General features: G+C 50.7%; 8 protein-coding genes across 8 annotated transcripts; 3 read left to right on the top strand and 5 right to left on the bottom strand.

The window, feature by feature from the left end:
• Positions 1 to 489: 489 nt before the first annotated feature.
• ASPVEDRAFT_131212 (H(+)-transporting V1 sector ATPase subunit B) lies at positions 490 to 2,573 on the bottom strand (the record flags this gene model as incomplete). Its single annotated transcript, XM_040806795.1, has 9 exons — positions 490 to 800; positions 857 to 1,075; positions 1,141 to 1,415; positions 1,476 to 1,792; positions 1,852 to 2,013; positions 2,086 to 2,121; positions 2,200 to 2,219; positions 2,297 to 2,381; positions 2,475 to 2,573. The coding sequence occupies 9 exons, from the start codon at positions 2,571 to 2,573 to the stop codon at positions 490 to 492; spliced, it is 1,524 nt and encodes a 507-aa protein (XP_040667375.1).
• A 334-nt stretch (positions 2,574 to 2,907) lies between these two features.
• On the bottom strand, positions 2,908 to 5,499 carry ASPVEDRAFT_191795 (universal stress protein family domain protein). Its single transcript, XM_040809095.1, has 4 exons — positions 4,198 to 5,499; positions 3,361 to 4,106; positions 3,237 to 3,298; positions 2,908 to 3,176 (listed from the first exon to the last, which is right to left on the bottom strand). Exons 1-4 carry the CDS (start codon positions 5,300 to 5,302, stop codon positions 3,014 to 3,016), a joined length of 2,076 nt encoding a protein of 691 aa, XP_040667374.1. The 5' UTR covers positions 5,303 to 5,499; the 3' UTR covers positions 2,908 to 3,013.
• A 1,119-nt stretch (positions 5,500 to 6,618) lies between these two features.
• On the bottom strand, positions 6,619 to 7,582 carry ASPVEDRAFT_52530 (DnaJ domain protein; the record flags this gene model as incomplete). The annotated part of the gene is made up of 2 exons (XM_040814649.1): positions 6,619 to 7,373; positions 7,435 to 7,582. The coding sequence occupies 2 exons, from the start codon at positions 7,580 to 7,582 to the stop codon at positions 6,619 to 6,621; spliced, it is 903 nt and encodes a 300-aa protein (XP_040667373.1).
• Positions 7,583 to 8,026: 444 nt separating this feature from the next.
• On the top strand, positions 8,027 to 10,152 carry ASPVEDRAFT_83140 (Zn(II)2Cys6 transcription factor; the record flags this gene model as incomplete). The annotated part of the gene is made up of 5 exons (XM_040817322.1): positions 8,027 to 8,568; positions 8,638 to 9,066; positions 9,116 to 9,491; positions 9,539 to 9,677; positions 9,731 to 10,152. The coding sequence occupies 5 exons, from the start codon at positions 8,027 to 8,029 to the stop codon at positions 10,150 to 10,152; spliced, it is 1,908 nt and encodes a 635-aa protein (XP_040667372.1).
• Positions 10,153 to 10,295: 143 nt separating this feature from the next.
• Positions 10,296 to 11,122, bottom strand: ASPVEDRAFT_644068 (uncharacterized protein). Its single transcript, XM_040815726.1, has one exon. It carries the CDS (start codon positions 10,804 to 10,806, stop codon positions 10,384 to 10,386), a length of 423 nt encoding a protein of 140 aa, XP_040667371.1. The 5' UTR covers positions 10,807 to 11,122; the 3' UTR covers positions 10,296 to 10,383.
• Positions 11,123 to 14,559: 3,437 nt separating this feature from the next.
• On the bottom strand, positions 14,560 to 15,968 carry ASPVEDRAFT_28268 (GNAT family N-acetyltransferase; the record flags this gene model as incomplete). Its single annotated transcript, XM_040810092.1, has 2 exons — positions 14,560 to 14,931; positions 15,000 to 15,968. The coding sequence occupies 2 exons, from the start codon at positions 15,966 to 15,968 to the stop codon at positions 14,560 to 14,562; spliced, it is 1,341 nt and encodes a 446-aa protein (XP_040667370.1).
• Positions 15,969 to 16,499: 531 nt separating this feature from the next.
• sidH (enoyl-CoA hydratase/isomerase family protein) lies at positions 16,500 to 17,419 on the top strand. The gene has a single exon (XM_040812295.1). The coding sequence runs from the start codon at positions 16,577 to 16,579 to the stop codon at positions 17,123 to 17,125; it is 549 nt and encodes a 182-aa protein (XP_040667369.1). The 5' UTR covers positions 16,500 to 16,576; the 3' UTR covers positions 17,126 to 17,419.
• Positions 17,420 to 17,610: 191 nt separating this feature from the next.
• On the top strand, positions 17,611 to 23,924 carry sidD (nonribosomal peptide synthase SidD; the record flags this gene model as incomplete). The annotated part of the gene is made up of 2 exons (XM_040810091.1): positions 17,611 to 18,024; positions 18,072 to 23,924. The coding sequence occupies 2 exons, from the start codon at positions 17,611 to 17,613 to the stop codon at positions 23,922 to 23,924; spliced, it is 6,267 nt and encodes a 2,088-aa protein (XP_040667368.1).
• Between the last annotated feature and the right edge of the window lie 4 nt (positions 23,925 to 23,928).

Below are 23,928 nucleotides of genomic sequence, written 5' to 3'. Positions count from 1 at the left end.
TTCGGTGATTTGATAGAGATATGGTGATTACGAATTTTGTTTATTACTTTCTCTTTCTTTTCCTTTCCTTTTTTTTCTTTTTCTTTTTTTCCCGGCATGCACATGCTATGAATAGCTATGGCACTTTTCAGGTATATTCTAGACTTACTAACAGTACTAGTTTTCAAAGCCCCCCATGTAGATGAATGTCAGACCTTGGCTACGGAAGTGAAATGAATATACTGAAGTATATATGCAGCTAGATGTCCGTAGTACAGAACAAACTTCAAGACGCAAAAATGACAACGACACCAAAAAGTAACAGAGATAGGAAGTATCATCATGGCAATCGTAATGGAGCGCCAAACATGGAAAGTCAGTCAGTTGGGCAGGCCATTTCATCTGCAGGGATTCTAGCAGAATGCTCGATGTATAGATGGAGAAGTAGATAATATTGATAGATAGGCAGGGACGGGACGCAAAAGCAAGATATTTACAGCCACAATTCAGCTAGGTCTCAATCAGATCCGCGTTCTTAGTCTGTGCTTGCTCAGGGGCAGAGTTGTCCCGCGTGTCCTTGTTAGGAATCTTGCGCCCTGAGCGGGCGTAGAACTCGTCGAGGACGCGCTTGGGGATACGGTTGAGGAGGTGTGGAGGGTAGATGCGCAGGAGGTTCCAGGCGATATCGAGAGATTCAAAGATGGAGCGCGATTCGTAGGCGGACTGGTTAATGAAGGTACGTTCAAATTTGTCGAGGAACTCGAGGGACAGCTTGTCTTCAGAGGAGAGAGCTTCTTCTCCGACGACGGCTTTCATGGCAGCTATTTGGTAAAACTAGGTTAGTTACTGCGTGTACCAAGTGCAAGATATCACTAACCGGCATCTCGTCCAATGGCGTACTTGGCGTACAGCTGGTTGGACACATCAGAGTGGTCGTCACGAGTACGGCCCTTGCCAATAGCTGACTTCATCAGACGGGATAGGGATGGCAGAACGTTAATCGGAGGGTAAACACCCTTGTTGTACAGTTGACGGTCAATGAAAATTTGGCCCTCGGTAATGTACCCCGTCAAATCAGGGATAGGATGTGTGATATCTATACCAAAAGTTTAGTAGATGCATGGCGACGCACATGAAGTTTGCGCAGCTAAGGGTACATACCGTCGTTAGGCATGGTCAGGATGGGAATCTGGGTGATAGAGCCATTGCGGCCTTGCACTCGTCCAGCACGCTCGTAGATGGTCGACAAATCAGTATACATGTAACCGGGGTAACCACGACGACCAGGCACTTCTTCTCTGGCAGCTGAGACTTCACGCAGAGCGTCACAGTAGGCCGACAAATCAGTCATGATAACCAGAACGTGCTTTTCTAGTTGGTAAGCGTAGTATTCGGCTGTAGTCAATGCTAGACGAGGAGTGATGATACGTTCGATCCTGTGATATTTGGTCAGTCATTCTGAAAACTACGGACAGATAAACGGAAGCTGGGCTTACGTTGGGTCATTGGCCAAGTTCAGGAAGAGGGTGACCCTCTCCATACTACCGTTCTCCTCGAAATCACGTGTGAAGAAACGGCTGGTTTCCATGTTAACACCCATAGCGGCGAAGACAATGGAGAAGTTCTCTTCGTGGCCGTCGTGGACATCCTTGGTCGGCTTGTTAACCAGACCAGCCTGGCGACAAATCTGAGCAGCAATTTCGTTGTGAGGGAGACCGGAGGCTGAGAAGATGGGAATCTTTTGTCCACGGGCAATTGAGTTCATGGTATCAATGGCGGAGATACCCGTAGAAATCATCTCTTCTGGGTACACCTATATGAAATTCCGTCAGCACTATCCGCTTGTAGCATCCCGGTGTTAGAAGGGCATACTCTCGAGTAGGGGTTAATCGGTTGACCGTTGATGTCCAGGTAGTCCTCCGCCAGCACCTTAGGACCCTTATCAATGGCACGACCAGAGCCATCGAACACACGACCAAGCATGTCCTCGGACACACCAAGCTTCAAGCTGTGGTTGGTGAATTCGACTTTGGTCTACGAGAGTCGACGTCAGCGTTATCACTTTCTCGAGCACCCTAGCACTAGAACGAAAATGGTATATTATACCTTCTTGACATCGATGCCTGAAGTGCCCTCAAACACCTAGTTATATCGCAGCTCGTAAGTTAGTAACCCGTCAAGAATAGGAAGCTCAACCGCTGCGATTGTCGTATAGCGCACCTGGACGATAGCTCGGTTTCCTGTTCACAAGAGCCAGAGTCAGCCATCGAAGCTTGATACACATAAAGCTGTCTGCTTAATAGCCTCGAGAGCATACCTCTAGCTTCCAAAACTTGTCCCGACCGCTCAGTTCCATCGGGGAGCGTCAGGGAGACGATCTCGTTGAAGCTGGGGAATTTGACCTAGTTGAGCAGGTGGTTAGGCTGATGATCATGGCACACAACTATGGGAGAAGCTGAAGGAAAGAAAAGGCTTCATAATAGGAAGATACTGACATTGTCGAGGACAACAAGAGGACCGTTGATGCCTCCGATTGTATTGTAGCGGATGCGAGGCTGGACGGAGGACATTCGCGGGTCGATGAAATCCGCCATGGTTGAGAAAACCGGAGGAAAACACCGGTGGGAAAACGATAAAACCAAGAGAGTAAGAAAGTAGAAGGAGAAGGGCCGCAGTGAGGAGCAGGAGGGAGCTCTTGATGCCGTCCGTCAACGTTCGGGGAAGTTCGACCCGCTCGTTGTTCTGTCGATTTGGCGGAGAGCACGGGGGCCACGTGATGTGTCATCATACAGTAGCAGAGCGAGCTACAAAACCGTCCCAATAAATTATTCCATTCGTCTCATCATTCTCGTTGTCATTAAGGTAATAGCATAGTTATACACATTCAGAATGCAAATTAAAGAGCCATTAATAAAACAAATCAACATAGCCTTCCCGGTCCAATTTATGCGCCTGCCAGATCATCATCAACTCATCAAGGTATTTCGCTAGCATGCGGGCAACAGAAAAAAAAAAAACGTAAAATAATAATTTACTAATCTATTCTTGCCGATGCCAACTTCTTTGGTGCCGTCAGGTTGTTCGAGAAACGCACATTGGTCTTGTTCTTGGCCTTTTTCTTGAGTTTCTTCCGCGCCACCATAACCGGAACAGATGAATGCGTAACAAGATAGTTTGAGAATGATCCAAGGAGTACACTACCAACATGCATTAGCTACTTCCTCACTGCGTTTATCTTGGCAAAAACGAAGACTTACCCTTTCAGCGCACTTCGCCCCCTAGCCCCAACAATCACGAGTGTGGGTTCCAGCCCATCAATCTATAACACGAAGTTAGCAAAGTTTTCAATTAGTGTTAGAGTGTGAAAGAGAATGAACATACAGCCTCTGTGATCATATGCTTGGGACTCTTGCAATGGATTACTTCAACAGCAATTCGGACCTGTAATAAGGTCTTTCGCAGAAGTCGAACACAGGTTTGAGAAATGAGATGGACTGCATGCGAGCGTTCGGCTTCTGCCTTGGACATTCCACGTGAATCAGCAGATCCAGGCCTGCTATCAGTTCCCGAGCCCAGGCGGTTGAGGATCGCACGGGATATATTGGGATTAGAGGATTCGTTTTCTGTTTTCCGAGCCGTCTCGGCTGTTTGGGAGCCCACCACAGCAGCAACGTCTTGTGTTGCTTTGGCACCTTCTCCAATTTGGGTCCCTGTTTCCTCGTGCATAGCAAAAACGGCGAACATGGTGTCTCCATCTCGTAATATTGTCCCAATCGTCCATTCTAGAGCGTAGACAGACTCCTCACTGAGATCCGTCGTCACTAGATACTTGCGTTGCCGCCCTCGGCCGCCCTCGCCATCCTCCTGCATGTTGGTATAATCCCCGCGGATGATGGTTCGGATGGATCGGTTGCGAACTGAATTATCAACGCTAGACATCTGGATGCTGAGTTTCTGAGCGCGTTTGATATCGGATAATTCTGCTTCATCATCGGAGCCAAATGGCGTGTTAAGTACTGAAGGTGAATCGAAACTCGTATGCGGCTGAACCTCTGGGGTTTTCGGCATCGGTCCGGTCTTTGAGGAATGAATCAACTCTGGGCCTTGAGGTTTGGTTTCCTCACCGTCTGTATATTGTCTGTCAGCAACTCTTACTGGTAACTCGGTGCACATCAAAATGCAAGACTTCGGAGCACAAATAGGAATCAAGTTACATACCAGTCTCATCCGAAGCAGGTTTTGACTCTTCTGAGGTTTCGCCTGAACTGGAAGAATCCGGTTCAGCTTCCTTCCTTCGACCACGCTTCACGTCTTCACTGTTATCCTCAGAACCAACTTCGTCGTCACTCGAAGACAGCTCGTCTTCTTCCTCGCTAGAATCAGACGCGTTATTGTCACTGTCGTACAAGCGCTCATCTCCAGACGCGGAGCCTTTGACGTCACCTTCCGAAGATCCGTTGCGAATCGCAGGGGGGCGAAGAAGCTTTTCGTCTGATTTTTCAACTTTACTTTCTTTTGTCTTATCGGTCTGGGACTTGGGGGCATCAGATACCGCAGTGCGAAGATTGGAGTTTGGCAAGCGGCGCGCTGGCGAGCCGGACTGCGCCCTCCTCCCCAGTGTGGGAAGGTGCGAGTCTAAGGAAGTACCCCTCTTCGTGGCACTTCGACTGGAATCCCGTCCTCTGCTGAAACTCGGCAGTCCGACCTTGAGATCGAACCCTGACATCACTGCGGCCATCGCATTCTTGCCCGGAAGCGCCCGGGGAGCCTTCTCCTGCGGCGGGCCGAATCGCCTTCCATTAGCACTAGGCGGCATATCGACACCGGAATCCCAACGGATACTTGGTCGCCTAGCCTCGGGAGAGCCTGCCTTTCTATCACCGCTCTTCTCCTTGTCATTCGAGGCCGGCGGATCCGGACGTTTGAGCGGGGGAGGAGCGGTTTTCAAACTCGTGTAGGGCGTTTTGGGAGTTGTTACTGGCGTAGTTGATGGTGTAGAAGAGGCTGAAGAGGCTGAAGAAGAGGGGGTTTCGTTGGAATCGTTATTCATTGTCGGTGCCACGGCTGGTGAAGTAGGGGGAGAATCTTGGTAGCCGCGACCAGCGGGCGGAGTCACACCAACACCGATGCCCGCAATGGAACCATGCCGTGGGGCGACGAAACCGGGAGAGGGACCGGTGGCGGTGTCGAGTATACTTCGTCTCGGAGGTGCGTAGGTCGTAGTTGGGCGATTTGTGGCCGAATTTCGAAGCTCAGCAGCAAGCTCAAGACGTTCTTCTTCGAGCGCAGCGGCCAGCCCGCCGGGTCTGCGATGCGAAGACATTCTTGTGGGTGGCGCCGCCCACGGCTGTTGACGAGCGTGTGGAGAACCGTCCTCTCAGCGAAAGAGGTGCCCAATGTGGAGAGCTATCTGGACGGCGACAGTTAGTTCCACTGGAACTTTGCGCTTCAGTTGTAGAGATAAGGGGGGGGATTTTTTTTTCTTCTTTACCTAGGATTTGGACGATTTATCGGATATAGGTGGGGGGGGGCAATGGATATTGATATATGCCCAAGGCTGGGCAAGCAGCTAGGCTGCAGCTAGTAAAACTGGAGCTCAGAGCTGAAGGAGGGTTTCGGGAGGCCGTCTCCACGTGTAAATGGTGAAGCCTTGAAGATCTAGACCGGTGGGAAGGCGGCCTTGGTTCGCCGCGGATGGCTTTCAGGATCGGGATCTTCTTTGTTCAGTGGTTTCTCTCGGGCTTAGCATTCCTCGTTCCTTCACCCTCGGATAACGAGTGGTCCAGCGGAGCCAGCGGTGACGCTGTGAATGCAGCCCGCCCAATACCGCGGTAAAAGAAGATTCCCTGCCAATCACAGCGAGAATCACACTGTGCAATTCCGAGTATTTTCTCTCGGACGACGGGGCAGAACGCAAGGAAGGTGATTTCCGGGGAAGGACGACGGGGCCGGGGGACTTGGAAGCTATTTGGCGGGGCTGTGAGAGCGGGGAGTAAAGCAGTCGTCCTCCAGGTGGGATTAGATCAAGTTAAATCATCGCGGGGGATGTGAAGTTCCCATGAGGAATCACAATGGACAGAATGGATAGCCTTTCGAGTTGCAATCCTCGGCATGCGGGGTATAAAGCCAAACAGGCCACAATCATTCAGCAAGCCCGTCCACACCTGCTCCATCTCCCTTGCAGTTTCTCGTTAGCTCGAGCAGATCAGCTCAAGGGACGCGACAAGGTGGCCTCAGCTGTTGGACAGAGGGTGACACTGCAGCTCCCTTCCCTAGCCGATCAATAGTTGAAATGCATTAGGAATGACGCACAGGAGATCTCCAATCAGGCAGCACTAGGAGCTCATTACTGAGTCACTGACGGCGACGGTCCCGGCGTGGTTCTTCTGTCGTGTGATGCTTCTGTGTGGCTGTGGTGAACCAGACTTGGGACGGCAATCATTTGAGCTATTTGAATCACCAGTAAAAGAACCAAATTTCCCATCAAGGCAAAGGCCAAGCAAGACAAATCATGGGATTCTACGAAGACTTGCGACTCTGGACAGCGCGGATGCGATGATGATAACTCCCACAACGCCCCGATACCCAATAAATACAATAATAGACTATGGATCAATCCACTTTCATATCCAAGCTCCTCTATGCCTTTGTCTTGGATTTTGTTTTCTTCGAGCTCCGCCGCGCAGCAGTAGCTTCAAACGCCTCCTCTGGTGGCTCGTCCATCGCCACTCGCTTTTTCCCAGAAGGGTTGTACTTCGCTTCTAGCCGGTCAAAGAACGAGTCCGCGCGAGACGCTTGTCGCTGCTGAATGAGGGCAGCCAAATCATTATTGTTCCCCGGCGCACTGCCTTTGTTGCTCCTTCGCCCCCCCGCTTTTGCGTTGCTCCCCTCCTTCTCCTTCTCCAGCTTCTTCGCTAGCTTTTCTGCCTCTTTTGCCTCTTTCTGTGCACGCTTTAGTCGTTGTCCCCGCTTCTTCTCTGGCTCTTCCGTATAAGCCTTGTATCCCTGGACTCTCCCCGACTCAATGGCCTTGTCTATGATGGTACGGAAGCGGTCGTCGTCGTCTAGAACATTGCAAAGCATCACCGACTCGTAGATCTTATCTAAATCACCTTCATGATTTTCAAAGGCAGCAAGCAGATCCCGTTCCTCTTCCTCTGATCCCTGGTATTCCTCCTTAAATTTCTCGAGGGCGTTCGTGTCAATCGCATTCGAGAATTGTTCCCGGTAGAAGTCCACCCAGTCAAAGGCATCGTCCAGATCAACAGCCTCGGCGGTGCTACCAGTCAGATCGAAGCGCTGTCGTCGTCGGGTATCGGACAAGATTGCATAGGCGAACGCAATCTTCTGAAACTGTTGGTTGGCCTCTTCTCGGGCGTCTTCTCGGGCCTTGTCTTTGGCTTCGTTAGCTCGGGAGCGTACAAGTACATAAATCAGGAGCTCAAGAATAAGTACCAGGATGATGTCTTAACGCAAGTTTCCTGTAAGCTGACTTGATCTGCTCTGGGGTGGCATCTTCCTTGACGCCTAGGATCCCGTAGAGATCTGTCTCAGCAGGCGGCTCGTCGGGGATTTCGGGAATTCCATCTTCCTTGGGGGCCATTCTATTCAATTTCGCGTCGCAAAATCTTCGTAAGAGTCGTAGTGAGCGAAAGCAAGGTAAGTTGAAGAAATAATCATTGAGACGACGACGCGTTGCGACGCGACCAGGGAAGCTCTTTGGTTGCCTAATCGGGTATAGACCAGAACAGACCTCTATTTGGCCGGAGAAGTCACAAACAAGAGTAATAATAATATTCACGACATCCCATGGTCCCCCCTGCTATTACAACGGGCCATCTCAGACTACTCCGATAACTATTCTGCCTAGGTGGTACTTCCTACCTGGTTGCTGCCGGGGCCACATTGGGAATGGAGCTAATCACTTTCCCGACGGGCAACCCAAACTAGCGGTGCTTCTCCGCTATCGAACCTGGTAAGGCTGATATGCACGCTCTCACTCCTTGCACCTATGTATGGACGCCCTGCAACAGAAGAGGATTTGAATATGACCCAGCGTCGTCCATACCGCTCCCACAAGTTCCCAGCGTGCGACAGATGCCGCCGATTTAAGCGGCGGTGCACGGGTGGTGCGCCGGATCGCCCTTGCGTGCTATGCAGCCTTCAGGAAGCTCCCTGCGAATTTACCTCCAGCCCGCTGCAGAAGAGTCGGTCTGCGTCAGAGCGTGCTGCGAGACGCAATGTCGATCAACGAACAGTTGTGCAAAGCCCATTACCCAGACCTGAGCCGGATTCGTCCACTATAGATGAAGAGGCGGGACAAGATCGGGTTGGGCCGCATTATCACGGTGGTCCAAACCAGGATCCCTCCAAGCCAGTCCTCTCTATGGTAGCTAATCCGGTGATTTCGGAGGATATTCGAATCCTAGAGAGATATACGTCCTCCCAGGCACCAACGAATAATCCCATGGTGTACATGAATGTCCCCCGACAGAGAGAAGGGCTCGCAATGGCCGAGAACCCAGGGAAACAACAGGTGGAGATCCTTATGCAGATCCTAAAGCCCTCTGCAAATGAATTATTTGACTTGTGCGTCCTCAAAAAGCTTCGTGGAAAGCTTCTCACATGGTTTGTGTGCCCTGGCTAACGCTGGTCAAGATACTTCGAGCACATTCACCCGGCATTTCCGGTATTCGATCAAGATTCGTTCACTCAATTGTATCGCAGCAACAAGGTTTCGCCAACCCTTACTTGTGACTTTTTTGCCGTGGCACAGATTCTGTGGGACTTTTCGCCCACTCTCAAGAAGCTGCCGCGGCCGGATTCCTTCTTCCTGTGGAACCTAGCTGTCGAAGCGCTGCAGCAAGATTTTCTTGTCCCAGGCTTATCCACGCTTTATGGAGTTGTTTTAGACATGGCAGGGCGTCCCATTTGCTCCGTTGCTCAAAATACAATCAACACAGGACGTGCGGTCTCGCTAGCGTTGAGCCTGGGGTTGAATCGCAATCCGACGGGCTGGAAACGCCCGGTTATCGAGAGAGATCTACGAAGGCGTCTCTGGTGGGCTGTATTAATACACGATTACTGGTAATATCATTCCCTTCTTCTTTCTTCAAGTACTGATCCTGCTTTTCAGGTCAAGTTTTGCGCATGGTACGCCACCGATGATCCGCAAGGATCAATATGATGTCCCGGTCCCTGCCGTTCATGACTTTGTCACATCATCGCATCACTCGGAGCGGCATACCATAGCTTATAATTGCTTCTCGAGCCTATGTCGTCTAACCATAATTCTCGGAGACATCCTTCCGCTTGCATATAATTTGACGATCGACCAAGATGATATCTGGAAACAGATCCGCCGTTTGGAGTCTGATCTAGATGCGTGGGATGATTGCCTCCCTGATGAAGCGCGACCCCGAGATGGTGATAAACGAAGGATCCCGGGTTGCAGCAACTTGCGTCTGGGCTATCTCTCTATCAGGTTACTACTTAAACGGATAACATTGCACGTATGTATATCTTCGCCCCAGTCTGGAACAGTATTGACGGTTTGTAGGCCGCGGCAGTATCAACAGACACGGAGCGCAAACAAAATATGGCATATTACCTTGGTCAATTGCGCAGATCAGCTCAAGACATCGTAAATTTCTTCTGCGCTCTCACAAAGGCGCAGTTCCAAGAATACTGGCTCCCCTGTACGTATATCAACAACTAATACTGTCCCCATACTGATGTAATAATATCGCAGACACCGCCCACCACCTCATTCTAACCGTTATAATTCTCCTCCGCTGCACAGTTGAATCCCGCGAACCAGTCGTCGCAGAAAAATGCAGAACAGACCTTGACCGATTTTGGACGAAGCTGCAAGCTGCGGCAAAGGACGGATGGGATCTAGCGAACATTTGCATTACGCAGTTTGCAGAATCCGTTTCGAAGATTCTGTCCATGTCCGCGTCAACTACAGTCACCGTTGATGCACTCGAGGCGGGGCCCTCAGTTCTCCTTGAGCCACCCGAGGGCAGAAACGGAATACCAATGCAGTACATCGCACCGGACCTATTTCCCGACATCCTTCCATACTCGAACCCAGATATGTCATTTGATAACCAGTGGGATATTGGGAGCTTGTCGGGGCTGGGGTGGATGGATATGTTCCCGAGTACCTGATCCTTTATGTGAGCATGGCGTGATTCCAATGATTTTTTTTCCTGCATGAGGTGCATAATGATGTGCACATATCATTTTGGTTTCTTTGCCTAATCATTAAGGCTGGGTTGTTATTAACCCAACCCTTCCCTTTCTTGGCTGCCGCCAACAAAAACAAGAGTCGAATTGTTCGAGAAGCTGCGCAGCACGTTTCAGAGTGAAGTCCTAGAGTTCAGTGTTGATCGCCTGGCGCTATATAAAATGTGATGGAGAATCCTCCTTGCGTTCAGAGAAGCATGTGATCAACAGCTGCTCAGGACACTGGCACAGGAAGATGAGTCGGTGAAAATCTAGCAGCCTGCAGAACTGGTTGAAAAGGTAGTATCTGGAATTCGAGTTATAGACGTGTTGAGATACTTGTTGGAGCAAGGTGAAGACTGGAGCTGGAGCCCTGGAGCGGGCGGGCGGACGATAGGTCGCACCTTCCCTCTGGGAAATCGCTCTTTCCTGGGTGAGACTGCCATTGTCTGGCCTGCGAGGCAGGTGCGATGGAGACCTTGGTTTTATGGGCTGATGGTTCACTGCTCCTTCCCTTAGGACCTGGATCTTTTTATAAAAGCAGGCCTGCAGAATAGGCGTGAGATCACGAAGATAGGACTCGCGACTATATGTCATCTTATTCAGGCCGAGTTTGTAGGGACCCCCATCTGTCGAGCCACTGTCCACGATAATAGCCTTAGGCGAGAACTATTCAATGCTATACCAGAAGTGCTCCACTCGGTAGCCATAGCCCAGCATGGCATTCGGTGTTAGGATGCTGAACCCAGAGGCCACCGTCGTGATTGCATATGATATGTGCAGATGTCAAGAGCATCCGACTTACCGATGGTTTAAATACAGTAATCAATGATGCTAGTAATGTCAATATGCCAACCACATGCCTGACACGTCTGACAAGTAGTTTCCATCCAGCCAACTTACACAGAGGCCAATTAGGAGACCAGATGCTCAAAGTAAAGAATACAAAGGAAATATTGAGAGGCTAGGCACTGACAAGCCCTAATCCCTTTCATCCTCAGGCTGACCTTGGACCCCGGGGAAATCAAACTTTGGGTAGAGATATATAGGTGAATAAAGCTCACTCCCATATCTCTTCCAATAGTTGCAGTCTAAACGTTTCTCCAAAGAATCCAGGTAAATACCGCTCTCTTATCGTGCAGATGAGCCCGGCCACCCTCCATATGCAAGTGGTGAAGATTAACTTAGTTAATACGACCATCTGTTCAACTCACTCAACAATTTTCTAATCACTTGAAGTGATGTTGTCTTTCTAGATACTGTGTCCACGATAGCTTCAACGCCAAATTGTTATTCCCTGAGTTCGACAACGGCGTATAAAGTTGGGGCATGCACAGCGGAAATACCAAGATGGCAGCCGGTGCTGAGGGCGCATTATTCAACCTCAACATCGTTACGATAAGCATCAAGCAGACTAAATCCTTCGTGACAAAGCGTGGGGATGGAGGCAAGTTCGGACCCAGATGGGGGCCGGACGCTCTATGCATGCATCGTGCACACTAAAACAGGATTTTGCATTAAGGGATCTTGGCGTATTCAGACGTAGGATTGCTCGTTGGGACTAATACTGCCCTCCAAGGGAGAGTTCATGGGGTGTTGTTAGAGCTGCCCTGGAGATGTCTTTGATCGGACTGGGACACTGTTGCGGCGCATCAAGGTTGACGCTGAGGATGTGGCGGTTTGTGGCTTAAGCAGGAAGGTGATTGTATATCTTTAGGAATAAGATATTTAGAGTTAAACTTAAGACAAAGGAGGCCAGGCCTGGTTTCGCTTATACTCTGATGTGGTATCCTGATGTTGGCCTAAATGAGTAGTTTAGGTATAAGGCAGTGCTAACTTAAGTGTAATCAATTGGGAAGAAGCCCATGAGGCAGTTGTATGTGCCAGGAGCGATTAAGCAAGGGATAGCCCGAGGAATATTACTCTGTACTACCTTATGTATAGACATGTAAGCTGCCTGCCCTTCTAAGGCCTCCAAGGCGCATGCCTGAAGACGGGACGGGCTAGCACCTTCCTTGGGGGAAGGTGCACTTTCCTGAAACACTTGTACGTATACATCTAAACTAATCAGGCAGGAGCGATCGGGCACTGCACCGTAACTGCCAACAAGCTTGGCCGTTCCTTCCAAGCTTCCAACCGCAGTCGCACCTTCCTACCCCTACAAGGCTTGTTGTTCCTACCACAGCTGTTGTCTTATCTAAGTAAACGAAGCAGACTGCTCTTGCCGCCCTATGTAATATATCTCTCACCTCACTAGTATTAGAAACGCTGTTCGCACCCCAATTCTTGCCGGCGTTTACTAGTAGTACTGACGGGTAGTGCGTTGTACCTTGCAGAAGACTGCATGCACACGACAAAGTTATCTGATCCGACTTCGAACCAAAGTCTGGAGCAAAAGAAGAAGAAGAAGAAGAAAAAAAAAAAAAAAAAAAAAAAAAAAATTCTATTCGCCTCCACCTCCCTGGACCAGGTGTGAAGTTAGCGGCCGTCACCGATATCGCCTGTTGTCGGCGACGTCGGCAGGTTACAGAAGAGGCATGGTATATACGGAGAACAGAATGGTAATCTTAAGAATACGACAACACTGTTCTCATCCGAAGTTCAAGCGAGACCTGGACAGCCTGGTCTACCGGCCCGAGAGCAGAGCATCGGATGGTAGACCGGTAGCGAAGCTTCCGTTATATTAATCCCGCTGCGAGATACTCCTTAATACTGGTGTCAAGTGGATCAAATGTTCCTGTAGGGCGCACTAGGCAGCATGCATGAGTCAATCCAGTATATTCTAGCGAAGGAGGGGACACTAAGCGGATGGAACTCTTGAACGAGCTCGCTTAGTCCGTACTATGGAGTGCACCAGCCTTGTACCTCAGTGGGTAGTGGGGTGTCGGTGTCCTTCGAGACGTGGGCTGCTAAAAAAATGGGCCCTGCGAGGTGAAAGACAGAAGTGTATTTCGGCGGTCGGTACCGGTATCTTATCAGATTGATAACAAAGATGATCTGATACGGGAATACTTACGGTACACTAACCCAATACCGTGTGGTTAGCGCCCGGCGTATTGTTTTACAGATACGGATGGGTATCATCAAAGCCCACTCAAATCCATAATATGGATCCATCCATGACAGACGACCCGCACCGGAAAAAAGAAAACATAAGGAGGATTGGGACCCAAAAAGCGATTCATGCCGCGCAGTGCGCTGAGGCCCCTTCTCATCCCACACCTCATTCTCGAGTCAGGTCCTGCCTCTGGACTGAACCTTGGGGGGCCCGAAACCGGATCTGCATTAAGTTCTTCACCTCTTCAAATCCAGAACTACGCTCATTGGGCCTCACCAGTTCTCACTCAGCTGCATGAGCTCAACAGCGGGTAGTAACAGGCAAAGCGGGGGAGGCCTACGGAGTTTGGATGCAATCCACAGAATCCACAGCCTCGGCAATACTGGCGCCTGTCTAGACTCCAAGAAGCCAATATAAAGAGCGAAGCCCCAATGCGCACTTCGGTTATATGCTTGTATCATGTCGATCTTAGCGAAAATAAGGCAAACCTCAACGTCGGTCTGGGCCTCTGAGAACTCCAAAGTCATTATCTGATCATCTGATTAGACAGCCATCAATCCAGTTAACAGTCATGTCTCATATATGTGGATATCATAGGATAATGGGCTTTTATGGGAATTTCTCAACAACGAGCTAGGGGAAGCGTTTTAAAAGAAAAAAAAAAAAGTTTGCCGCTCCACTCGCAAGCAGTTGGACACCTACACCGTATAAAGGATATTGATTGATGGTAGATCGTGTCGGTCTTTCCAGGTCTCTGTGCAATTGAGGCTGTTGCCTCAACTGGGGTGATAGAGAGTGGTCGACACGGAGTAATCCAGCTTGCAATTTTAGTGATGGGGTTGTGTCTCGGAAGATTATCTGATTTAGATTAGATTGATAGCGATGTTGCAACAACTCCAACCCCCGAGTGGCTTTTGCTAGTGCTCTTGGCGGAGGAAATATTTTCGTCACCCCGGAGGGGGACAGGGGAGGAAATTCTTTTGCATTCTGGTCTGCAATCAATTGAGGCGCCTGGACTACTGGATGAAAGATTCAGTGTTTTATTGTGCGCTTTATAAATTCATTACCTTGTTAGGTGTCTTCCGAAGTTATAACAGTCCAAGGCCATGCTCCACGAGAGCGGAGGCATCTTTGTGGACCCACTCATCTTCATATCCACTGACTCGAATTGATGCCCCACTGCATTTAGAACAAAAGCTACAGGTTTGGAGTAGTTAAGCGGATTTCATAGTGCGACAAGAACATTATTATTCTGACTCGGAATGCGCTTCCGAGGTAGATTTCCCAGCACTCTACAGCTTCGCGTTCCATGCTGCGCGGTCTGCGCTTTCCAGCGGGCGCTCGCGCCCGTCCCACCAAAGCGGGCAAAGCTGGAACCATTTCTCGCGGCTGCAAAAGACATGGACGGAACGTTTGTGGCCCAGGTCAACATAGCTCTGGATAGTAAGCCCCTGCGCGTTCTCGTAGGAGAGGACAGTGCCACCAGTGGCCTTTGGCTCTCCAACCACGCATTGAGTTCGGGGCTCATCGAGGAAACAGTAATGGATACAACTTGACCACCAGGCGTTCACACGCTCGGCACCGCGGATGCTATGCTCCCCGACTAGAGAATGGCGACCACGATCGTAGTCTCCAGCATCGTAGTGTGCTCCGTAGTGATCCTCCTGTTTATGTGAAGAGCAGTTGTTAGAGTCTAGATCAAGAAATGTAAGTGTTGAGATATTGAACATACCTTGGCCCAGTAGATCTCATAATACCCGAAAGCAAAATCATCAAATCGCCCAAACAGGCACAAGGTGTGCTTGTCTTCATGTAGACGTCGCAAGTACTCGCGGTGCTCGTCAAGCGTGCCTGTCTCATTCCAGCCCTTGGCCACGCGGGGGTCATTTTGCCATCGGTTAAAACGCTCAAGATGCTCGTCGTTTTGCCAGTCAACCACCATAAGCGAAAAGTGCTTATCCAAATGTGGGATATAGCGACTATAGACAAGCGAGCCTGGAGTAGGCTTGGTAGGGCGAACGGGATGGCGGGCATAGATACGCTCTTGTGGGAATTTCATCGAAACCTCGTAGTTCTTAGGCATCGGGGGATATTGACTGCCAGATCCGCGGAGAAGGCCGTGAGTTCCTTGGTCAACTGCCCAGATCGGTCGTGGTCCGAGGGGCGAACCAGCGCCCTGCCAGAACGAAGACCGAAGCAAGATAAGAGTGTCAACACCAGAGGGTTGGCTCTCGTTGCCGAAAGGAACCCGAGGAGATGGATAATCGACTGCCAGCCCGGTGCGAATGCATTCTTCACGCACAATCTCTTTACCGGTACCCTTGAGGTCCAAGCGAAGGACCTCCCGATCGGGGTGGGTTAGAAAGGTAGCATGGATAATATTCCAGATCTGAGCAAAAGTAGGCGCTTCAGCACCACTCCATTGAAAAGTAATCCCTGGAGCTCTCTGGCTGCGTGCCCAAGGACTATTGTCATTATCCGGGATTTGTTTTGCGGACTCATCGAAAGAAATGTCTGTGTAGGTTAATGAATCATTGTGCAAGGTCTTCGGCAGTGGCTCTCCAGGCACTTGCGAGTCATGGAGTCTGAGTTGAAGCACTCGAGGGTTGGAATCGGAAACCACGTGGATTCTGTAGGTAGTGAGGTACGGGTGAGGAAGTTTCACCCATGGATATGCTGCGGTAGGCTGTGTTGTGCTCATTGTGAGGGGGTATTGAAAGAAACGTGAAGAAATGGACTCCAGATCCTGAGGGATCGGGGATGGCGCAGTTTATATATATGGAGGCACCTCAACGGTTACCTCGCCCCATACCTAGACTGCACGAGGTCGGAAGTGGAGAAATGCCCGGATCAGCGAAGATACCGGCCGGAAATCACTCCGAGGCACAAGGGCTGGAAGATCAGGCGACGTGGGACCGCCTATAAGGCTGCTTAAAGACTGCGAGCTGCTCCTCTTCCAAAGGGCCTCAGCACTCAAAGAAACCACCAAATATGCAACATCCACCGGTACAAGGATGTCTGGTCTCGTTTCCGACACCCGAGATTCTACTTCTCACACTTAACAGGCCAGAGAAGCGGAATTCCGTTCCGCTTGCTATGAGCGCGGACATCATACAGCTCTGGAAATGGTTTGACGCAGAGCCTACGCTGCGAGTTGCGATCATTACTGGTACAGGCGAATCCTTTTGCTCTGGAGCTGATCTCAAAGGTATGTCCAAGACTTCGAATCCTGTTGGGGGCCATTCATCTAAGCTAATATGCCGTCTACCAGAATGGAACGAACTCAACCAACGCGGCACTGTAAACAAGATGACAGCCCCTGGGCTGGCCGGTCTCCCTCGACGACGAAGCGTGAAGCCAATTATCGCCGCTGTGAATGGATACTGTCTGGGAGGCGGATTCGAAATGGTCGTCAACTGCGACATCGTCATCGCGAGTGAGAAGGCGAGCTTCGGGCTCCCTGAGGTTCAACGAGGAATTGCGGCTGTTGCTGGTGCTCTGCCTCGGTTAGTACGGCTGTTGGGAAAGCAGCGAGCGGCCGAAATAGCCTTAAGCGGCGTGCCTTTCCCTGCATCCCAGTTAGAACAGTGGGGATTGGTAAATCGGGTGGTGGAACACGATCAGCTCTTGGCAAGTGCGGTCCAAACCGCCAAAACCATTTCAGAAAACAGTCCGGATAGTCTGCGCGTTACACTGGAAGGTCTCCATTATGGATGGGAGATGGCAAGTGTGGAAGAAGCCAGTTCCACTTTGGTCGATTCGTGGTATCCGAAGCTCATGGCTGGCGAAAACTTCCACGAGGGAGTGAGAGCATTCGTGGAAAAGCGAAAACCAATCTGGAGGCCAAGTAACTTGTAACACCTCACACCTAATAATATGATGAACACGAGAATTGCAGAAAGTCATCGAGCTGGACTGGTTTTTCCTTCGCGCGATAATTACAGATACTCGAGACCAACAAAAAAGGAACCAGTATTACGAGCTTGTTACCGCGCTAGGAACGACGCTGCGTATTGTGGATGTGCGTAATTTACCACCAATCTATACTGACAGTACGCGATGTATTCAGAAACAGAGAACCACCCGCTCAAGTCTGCTCCAGTTTTCTGTGTTAGTGCGGGTGCTTGTCAAGTCCACGGCCCACATCCCACCTGCACGACCCGATCTCGGGCAATCCAATCATTTCAATGACTTGAGTCTATCCCCTATGCCGTCACTAAGCGGCTCGTCTATATAACACACACACACACACACACACACACACACACCGATTTCGCATGTCCGACTTATGCGAAGCTCCAGCTGATTCACGGGCTTGACCAGGAACGCTAGGCTCCGGTAACATGGGGTCTATACAGGTCGAGGAGTTCCTCGATCAGGGTCAGCCTAATGGCGACAGCTCCAGGTCTCTCAAAATTGTCGGTCTGACGCCAGACCGGCCCACTGCGACTGGTTTGAGAGAAGAAATCATCCTTTTATCCTGGTACATTGCGCTCCTTCGGACTAGCGAGGGCAGCCAAATCAGCTATGAATGGGCGTACGGAAGTCGCGGTGGTGGCCGCCCAACAGAGCTCGTGAAGAGACGCCTGGCGATAGACGAGCTGAAGATAGGCCTACAGAGCAGCATCGGAGAAGCTGCAATCGCGATTTCTAGTCATCTCGCGACAATCACGTCACGCGAGCATGAATATACTGGTCCCGCCTCTCTCCTTCTGAGCACCAGCTCCCTATCACAAACGTTTGAGTCTAAAGATGAGGTGAGTTGGGTGCGACAATGGTCGGATTATCTTACTAACGGTTAAAGGATGCACTTCGTTTGGAAGTATGCTTCGAATATGGGCGCCTCGAGATCCATCCGATTTGGCATAGTGATAACATGCTACCCTACACAATCACCCGATATATCGAGACATTCGCCGACGTCGTAAAATTGTGCCTTGCGAACCCCCACGCACTGGTTCGAGATTTCTACCTCCGCCCTACCGATTACGACCTGGATAGCATATGGAGCTGGAATCATATTCTGCCTCCGACCTACCAGTTTTGCATGCATGAATTGGTATCAGAGAAGGCTCGCGAATTCCCCGATAAAGAGGCGATCTGTTCCTGGGACGGCAGCTTGACATATGGGCAGATCGATCTGTATTCCTCATTTGTGGCATTCTCACTGAGGGAGCTGGGTGTCAGGCTACATGACGTACTCCCCGTGTGTTTTGAGAAATCGAGGTGGACGATTGTCGCAGTGCTTGGAGTGATGAAATCAGGAGCGACTTTCGTGCTCATGGACCCAACACTTCCTCTTGCGCGACTTCAGAACATCGCGCAGCAAGTGGGTGCGAAGATGATGCTCTCATCGAGCCAGCAGCAAGATCTCGCGACATTGATCATGCCGAACAGTGAACCTTTTGTTGTATGGGAAGACACATTTGCCGAGCCTTCAAACCTGGAAAATATTCCAGAGTTAAGCCCCGTGCCTTCATCCGCCCTAATGTACATGATCTTCACATCCGGCAGCACGGGAACTCCGAAAGGAGTAAAGTTATCTCATGAAACATATACGAGCAGTGCTATTCCTCGAGCCCAGGAGGTGGGCTATACAAAGGAATCGAGAGTGCTTGATTTTGCGTCCTATGCTTTCGACGTCAGCATCGATAGTATGCTTCTAACTCTTGGAAACGGCGGATGTCTTTGTATTCCATCAGATGAGGACCGAGTGAACGACATTAACGGTGTAATCCGCAACATGCGTGTCAACTATGCAGGTCTCACCCCGTCTGTGGCACGGATATTAGACACAGATGTCATTGAGTCACTCGAGGGTCTCGGGCTCGGGGGAGAAGCTGTCTCTGCCAGAGACTGCACGGTCTGGGGCAAACTTGCCAGGATTATTATTGGTTACGGCCCCTGCGAGTGCACGATCGGATGCACAGTGAACGGAAACTCTGCAACCGGTAGAGACTACATCTCCATTGGAAAAGGCAATGGGGCGGTCATGTGGATCACCGACCCCAACGATCACGAGCTGCTCGTGCCAGTTGGCGCTGTGGGTGAATTACTTGTCGAAGGTCCGATCGTTGGACAAGGCTACTTGAATGACCCCGAGAAGACCGCGGCCGCTTTCATTGGAGATCCGGCTTGGTTAGTCGCTGGCCACAAGGGTTACCGGGGCCGTCGTGGGCGTCTTTACAAGACAGGAGACCTCGGAAAATATGACCCTGACGGCTCTGGTGGCATTGTCTTTGCTGGGCGGAAAGACACACAGGTCAAGCTACGCGGGCAGCGTGTTGAGCTTGGTGAAATCGAAAGTCAACTTAGGGACAGGCTGCCTTCAGAGCTCAGCATCGTTGCCGAAGTCATTGTGTCCCATGGCCAACCAACTTTGGTAGCATTCGTGTCAGTTCAACCTCCAAAGAAACAAGATAATGCCGAGATACAGTCGGCAGAGCTTTCTGAGGAATTGAACAAAACAATATCCGAAGCCGACAAAGATGTGGCGAAAGTCTTGCCGCGTTACATGATCCCAACCGCATATATACCTATCAACTACATGCCTGTCCTAATCTCAGGCAAGACTGACCGCAAACGGCTCAGAGAATTCGGAACAAATGTGGACTTGAGACAGTTGGATCAAGGCGGCGCGAGCAGTAGCAACCAAACAGGAGAGCTGAGTGAACTTGAGCAACGCCTACGACTGGCATGGGCTGAGACATTGAAGCGCGACCCAGAAACCATTCGAGCAGACGACAACTTCTTCGCACTAGGTGGCGACTCTGTCTCGGCTATGAAACTTGTATCTATCTCTCGCGCGCATGGTCTTGAGCTCACCGTCGGCCATACTTTTGGCAGCCCTGTGCTAGCAGATATGGCAGCCGTTGTCACCATCTGCGACTCACAAGCACGAAAGGAAACACCTGCGTTTTCATTGTTATCACAGGCTGTCGATAGCGCCACTCTCGAGGCAGCACAAGCATGTGGGCTAGAGCCGTCAGCGGTTGAAGATATCTATCCTTGCACACCCACACAGGAATCACTCTTCACTTTCTCTCTCAAAGCAGTCGTAGCTTACGTCGCCCAGAGAGTCGCTACAATCCCATCACATATCGATCTTGACTCTTGGAAAAAGGCCTGGGAAGATGTTGTCGCAGTAAGCCCAATCTTGCGCACTCGTGTGGCTCAAATTTCAGAACCCGGTCTCCAACAAGTCGTGCTCAAAGAGAACATCTCCTGGAAACATTCAACCGACTTAGCTCAATATCTCAAGGACGACAAGGATGAGAAAATGGAACTCGGTCAAAGTCTAGCCCGATATGCCATTGTTGAAAGCCCAGATGACGGCAAGAGATACATGGTCTGGACGATCCACCACGTAGTCTACGACGGGTGGTCCGAGCCGATTGTGCTTCAACAAGTCAGCAACGCTTTACAAAAGCAACCTATTGAGATTCAATCCCAGATGAGAGAATTCGTCAAGTATGTGCGCGAGACGGATGAATCTGCAATGGAAGAATTCTGGAAGCGCGAATTACGAGGCGCCGTCGGACCTCAATTCCCCCGTCTGCCTTCTCGCGACTTCCTGCCCACTCCGGACGGAATGGTTGAACGCCACATCAGCCTTGAAATTGGTGCTGGATCACCTTTTACGATGGCAACGCTGATTCGGGGCGCTTGGTCACTCGTGGCATCACAATACACCGGGAGTGATGATATTGTGTTCGGTGAGACCCTTATGGGTCGTGATATCGCTTTACCTGGAGTCGAAGGCATTATAGGTCCCTTGATCGCTACTGTACCCGTCCGGGTACATGTCCACCGAACAAGCTCTGTTGAAGCTTATCTTCAGAGCGTACAGCAGGCAATGCTGTCACGCACCCCTTACCAACATATGGGTATGCAGAACATCAGAAAAGTAAGCGAAGATGCTCAGCGTGCATGTGAAACCGGCACGGGCTTGGTCATCCAACCAGATCCTGAATATGTCGGTGGTGAACTAGGGTTTGAAGTGGGAGACGTCGTACGCGAAGCACTGCACTTCAACCCGTATCCAGCTATGCTGGGCTGCGGTATCCAAAAGGGCGGCTTCAGGATTTGTGCAAGTTTCGATACCAGCCTGGTTGATGTTACACAGATGGAACGGATTCTTGCACAAGTAGAGACAGCGTGCTCGCAGCTGTTAAAGGATCCTTCAAGAAGAATCGGCGAGATCTCCTGCGTGCCCGGCGAAGAACTGAACCAGATATGGCAGTGGAATGAGACACCGCCGTTATCTCTGGACGAGTTAACCGGTAAGCTTCGTGCGGGTTCAACAATTAAGCAAGGATCACAGTACCCTCGTGTTGTCGTGCCATGGGTATGCGACCCGCGAAACCCATCTCGGCTGTCACCCATTGGCTGTGTCGGTGAACTTTGGCTCGAAGGCGCTCTGCTTGCAGCCGAAACTGTTGATTCTCCGGCCTGGCTTGTTGCTGGAAGTCCCGCTTTTGCTGGTCGTGTTGGACGAGTGCAAGCAACTGGCGATATGGTCCAGTTACGAGAAGATGGCGGTCTGATCTTTGTTGGCCGAAAGGAAAATGTTGTAGGAGTTCAGGGACATGCGGTTGATATTGCTGATCTCGAGGCTCACCTCCACAAACAACTTCCATCAAACGTTCGCGCCGCTGCTGCTGTATCCCAGGCTCCCTCGGAAGAACCTGAGCTGGTTGTCCTTGTAGAGCAACAACCCTCCGGGGAATCCAATATCACCCTTACATCAGAGAAACATGATATTCCTTTCAACTTGCCGGATTCACAAAGCCCCGAAGCAAGAATCAGTACTGTGATTCCAGTGAGCCTCGGTTTGGCACTGAAGAAGCTCGACAAATTCATCCGCGACAACCTTCCAGCATACATGGCCCCATCGGCCTATGTCGTCGTTGACAAGCTTCCCACAGAGACAGGGCAAGTCGATCACAGTTTCCTCAACCAATTCGCCTCGAAAATCCCTCGAGATACGGTGGCTCAGATACGTGAATCCCTCGAAAGCGCATGGAAGAACATCAATGCACAGTCCGATCTTACAAGCAACGAAAGAATTCTACGAAATTCTTGGGCAGCAATCTTGAAAATCAGCACCGAGAAGATCGATCTTGACGATAACTTCTTCCGCCTTGGTGGTGACTCCGTCCTAGCGATGAAGCTGGTGTCGAGTCTGCGCGAGCAAGGACATAATCTGACTGTGGCCGACGTCTTCCAGCACATGCGTCTTGGGGATGCCGCTAAGAGAATGAAGGTTGACATAAGACCAAAGGGGAAGAAAAAGCAAACGTACAAGCCGTTCTCGACGCTAGAAGACTCCCAGGGCGTGGAACGCTTCTTGTCGGAGATCATCCGCCCCAAATTATTGGATTCAAACTGGTCTATTCGCGACGTATGTCCCGTTACAGATTCGCAAGTGCTGGATATCAAAGGAACCGTCAGCGAACCACGGACTTCTATCCAGTATACACTCTTACACTTCGACCGAGGTATTGATGCAGAGAGGCTTCTTCGCGCCTGTAACGACTTGGTCAAGACACATGACATCCTACGCACAGTCTTTATCGAGCACGAGTCGGTTTTCCTTCAAGTTGTTTTGGATGCGTTGGATGCTCCTGTAACCAAGCAGCAAACGGACAAGGATTTGGAACAATATGTTACCGAACTTTGCACAGCAGACATTGAGTCACCTTTTCAACTCGGCTCACCATTCCTCAATTTCTTCCACATCGAGGGAGCCGCAGGCCAGCACTCCCTGGTTCTTCGCCTATCCCACGCCCAGTATGACGGGATATCCCTACCCCGTCTCCTCCGTGATCTCGAAACCCTCTACACTGGTCAAACCATCACCGACTTCGAGCCCTTCCCCTCATACATCTCCCAAATCCGTGACGGGTCTGCCCAAGACAAAGCAATCTCCTACTGGCGCAACCTGCTCGGCGACTCCTCGCTCTCCGTGCTTCCGGGTAAAACAACCCCCCACAACCCAACAGACAAGGGCGTGTTCCACCACAAAGCCGTCGACACTCCAACCCAACCCTTCGAAGAATTCACCACAGCCAGCCTCCTCACTGCGGCCTGGGCTGTACTTCTCTCCCGCCGCCTGCGCACAAGGGACGTCACCTTCGGCAGTGTCACGTCGGGCCGCATCCTCGAACATATCGACAACACCGAGAACGTTATCGGGCCTACTTACCAATTCACTCCCATCCGCGTCCCCTTCCAGGCTCAGCAGTCCTGGACCCCAACCGCCCTCCTCCATTTTGTGCAGTCCCAGAGCGCGGAGTCAGCTGCGCATGACTTCCTGGGCTTCGATCGTATTGCCAAAAACTGCACAGAGTGGCTGTCGTCTTCATCTTCGTCTTCTGCGACCTTCTTCGACTCCATGGTGCACCACCAGGACCATGAAGACTTTGATGCCATGCCGTTCGCTGGTGGAGAGTGTAAGGTTGATATTTCCAACCCGCATGGTGACGCTGCACACCCGGTTAAGGTTGTCTCATTTGTGCGAAAGGGTGAGTTGCACTTCGGCGTTGTTGGCAGCGAGAGGGATGTGGAGTTTGTGGATGAGGTCTTGGATCAGTTGGCGAGGACTGTTGAGGAGTTGGTTAGGGCCCCTGAAGATGTTTTGGTTTTGGGTGAATGATTTC

The sequence above is a fragment of the Aspergillus versicolor genome (genome assembly GCF_001890125.1).
Source record: "Aspergillus versicolor CBS 583.65 unplaced genomic scaffold ASPVEscaffold_4, whole genome shotgun sequence".
In the NCBI taxonomy this organism is placed as follows: Eukaryota; Fungi; Ascomycota; class Eurotiomycetes; order Eurotiales; family Aspergillaceae; genus Aspergillus; species Aspergillus versicolor.
This window is presented reverse-complemented; position numbering and strand designations above follow the sequence as displayed.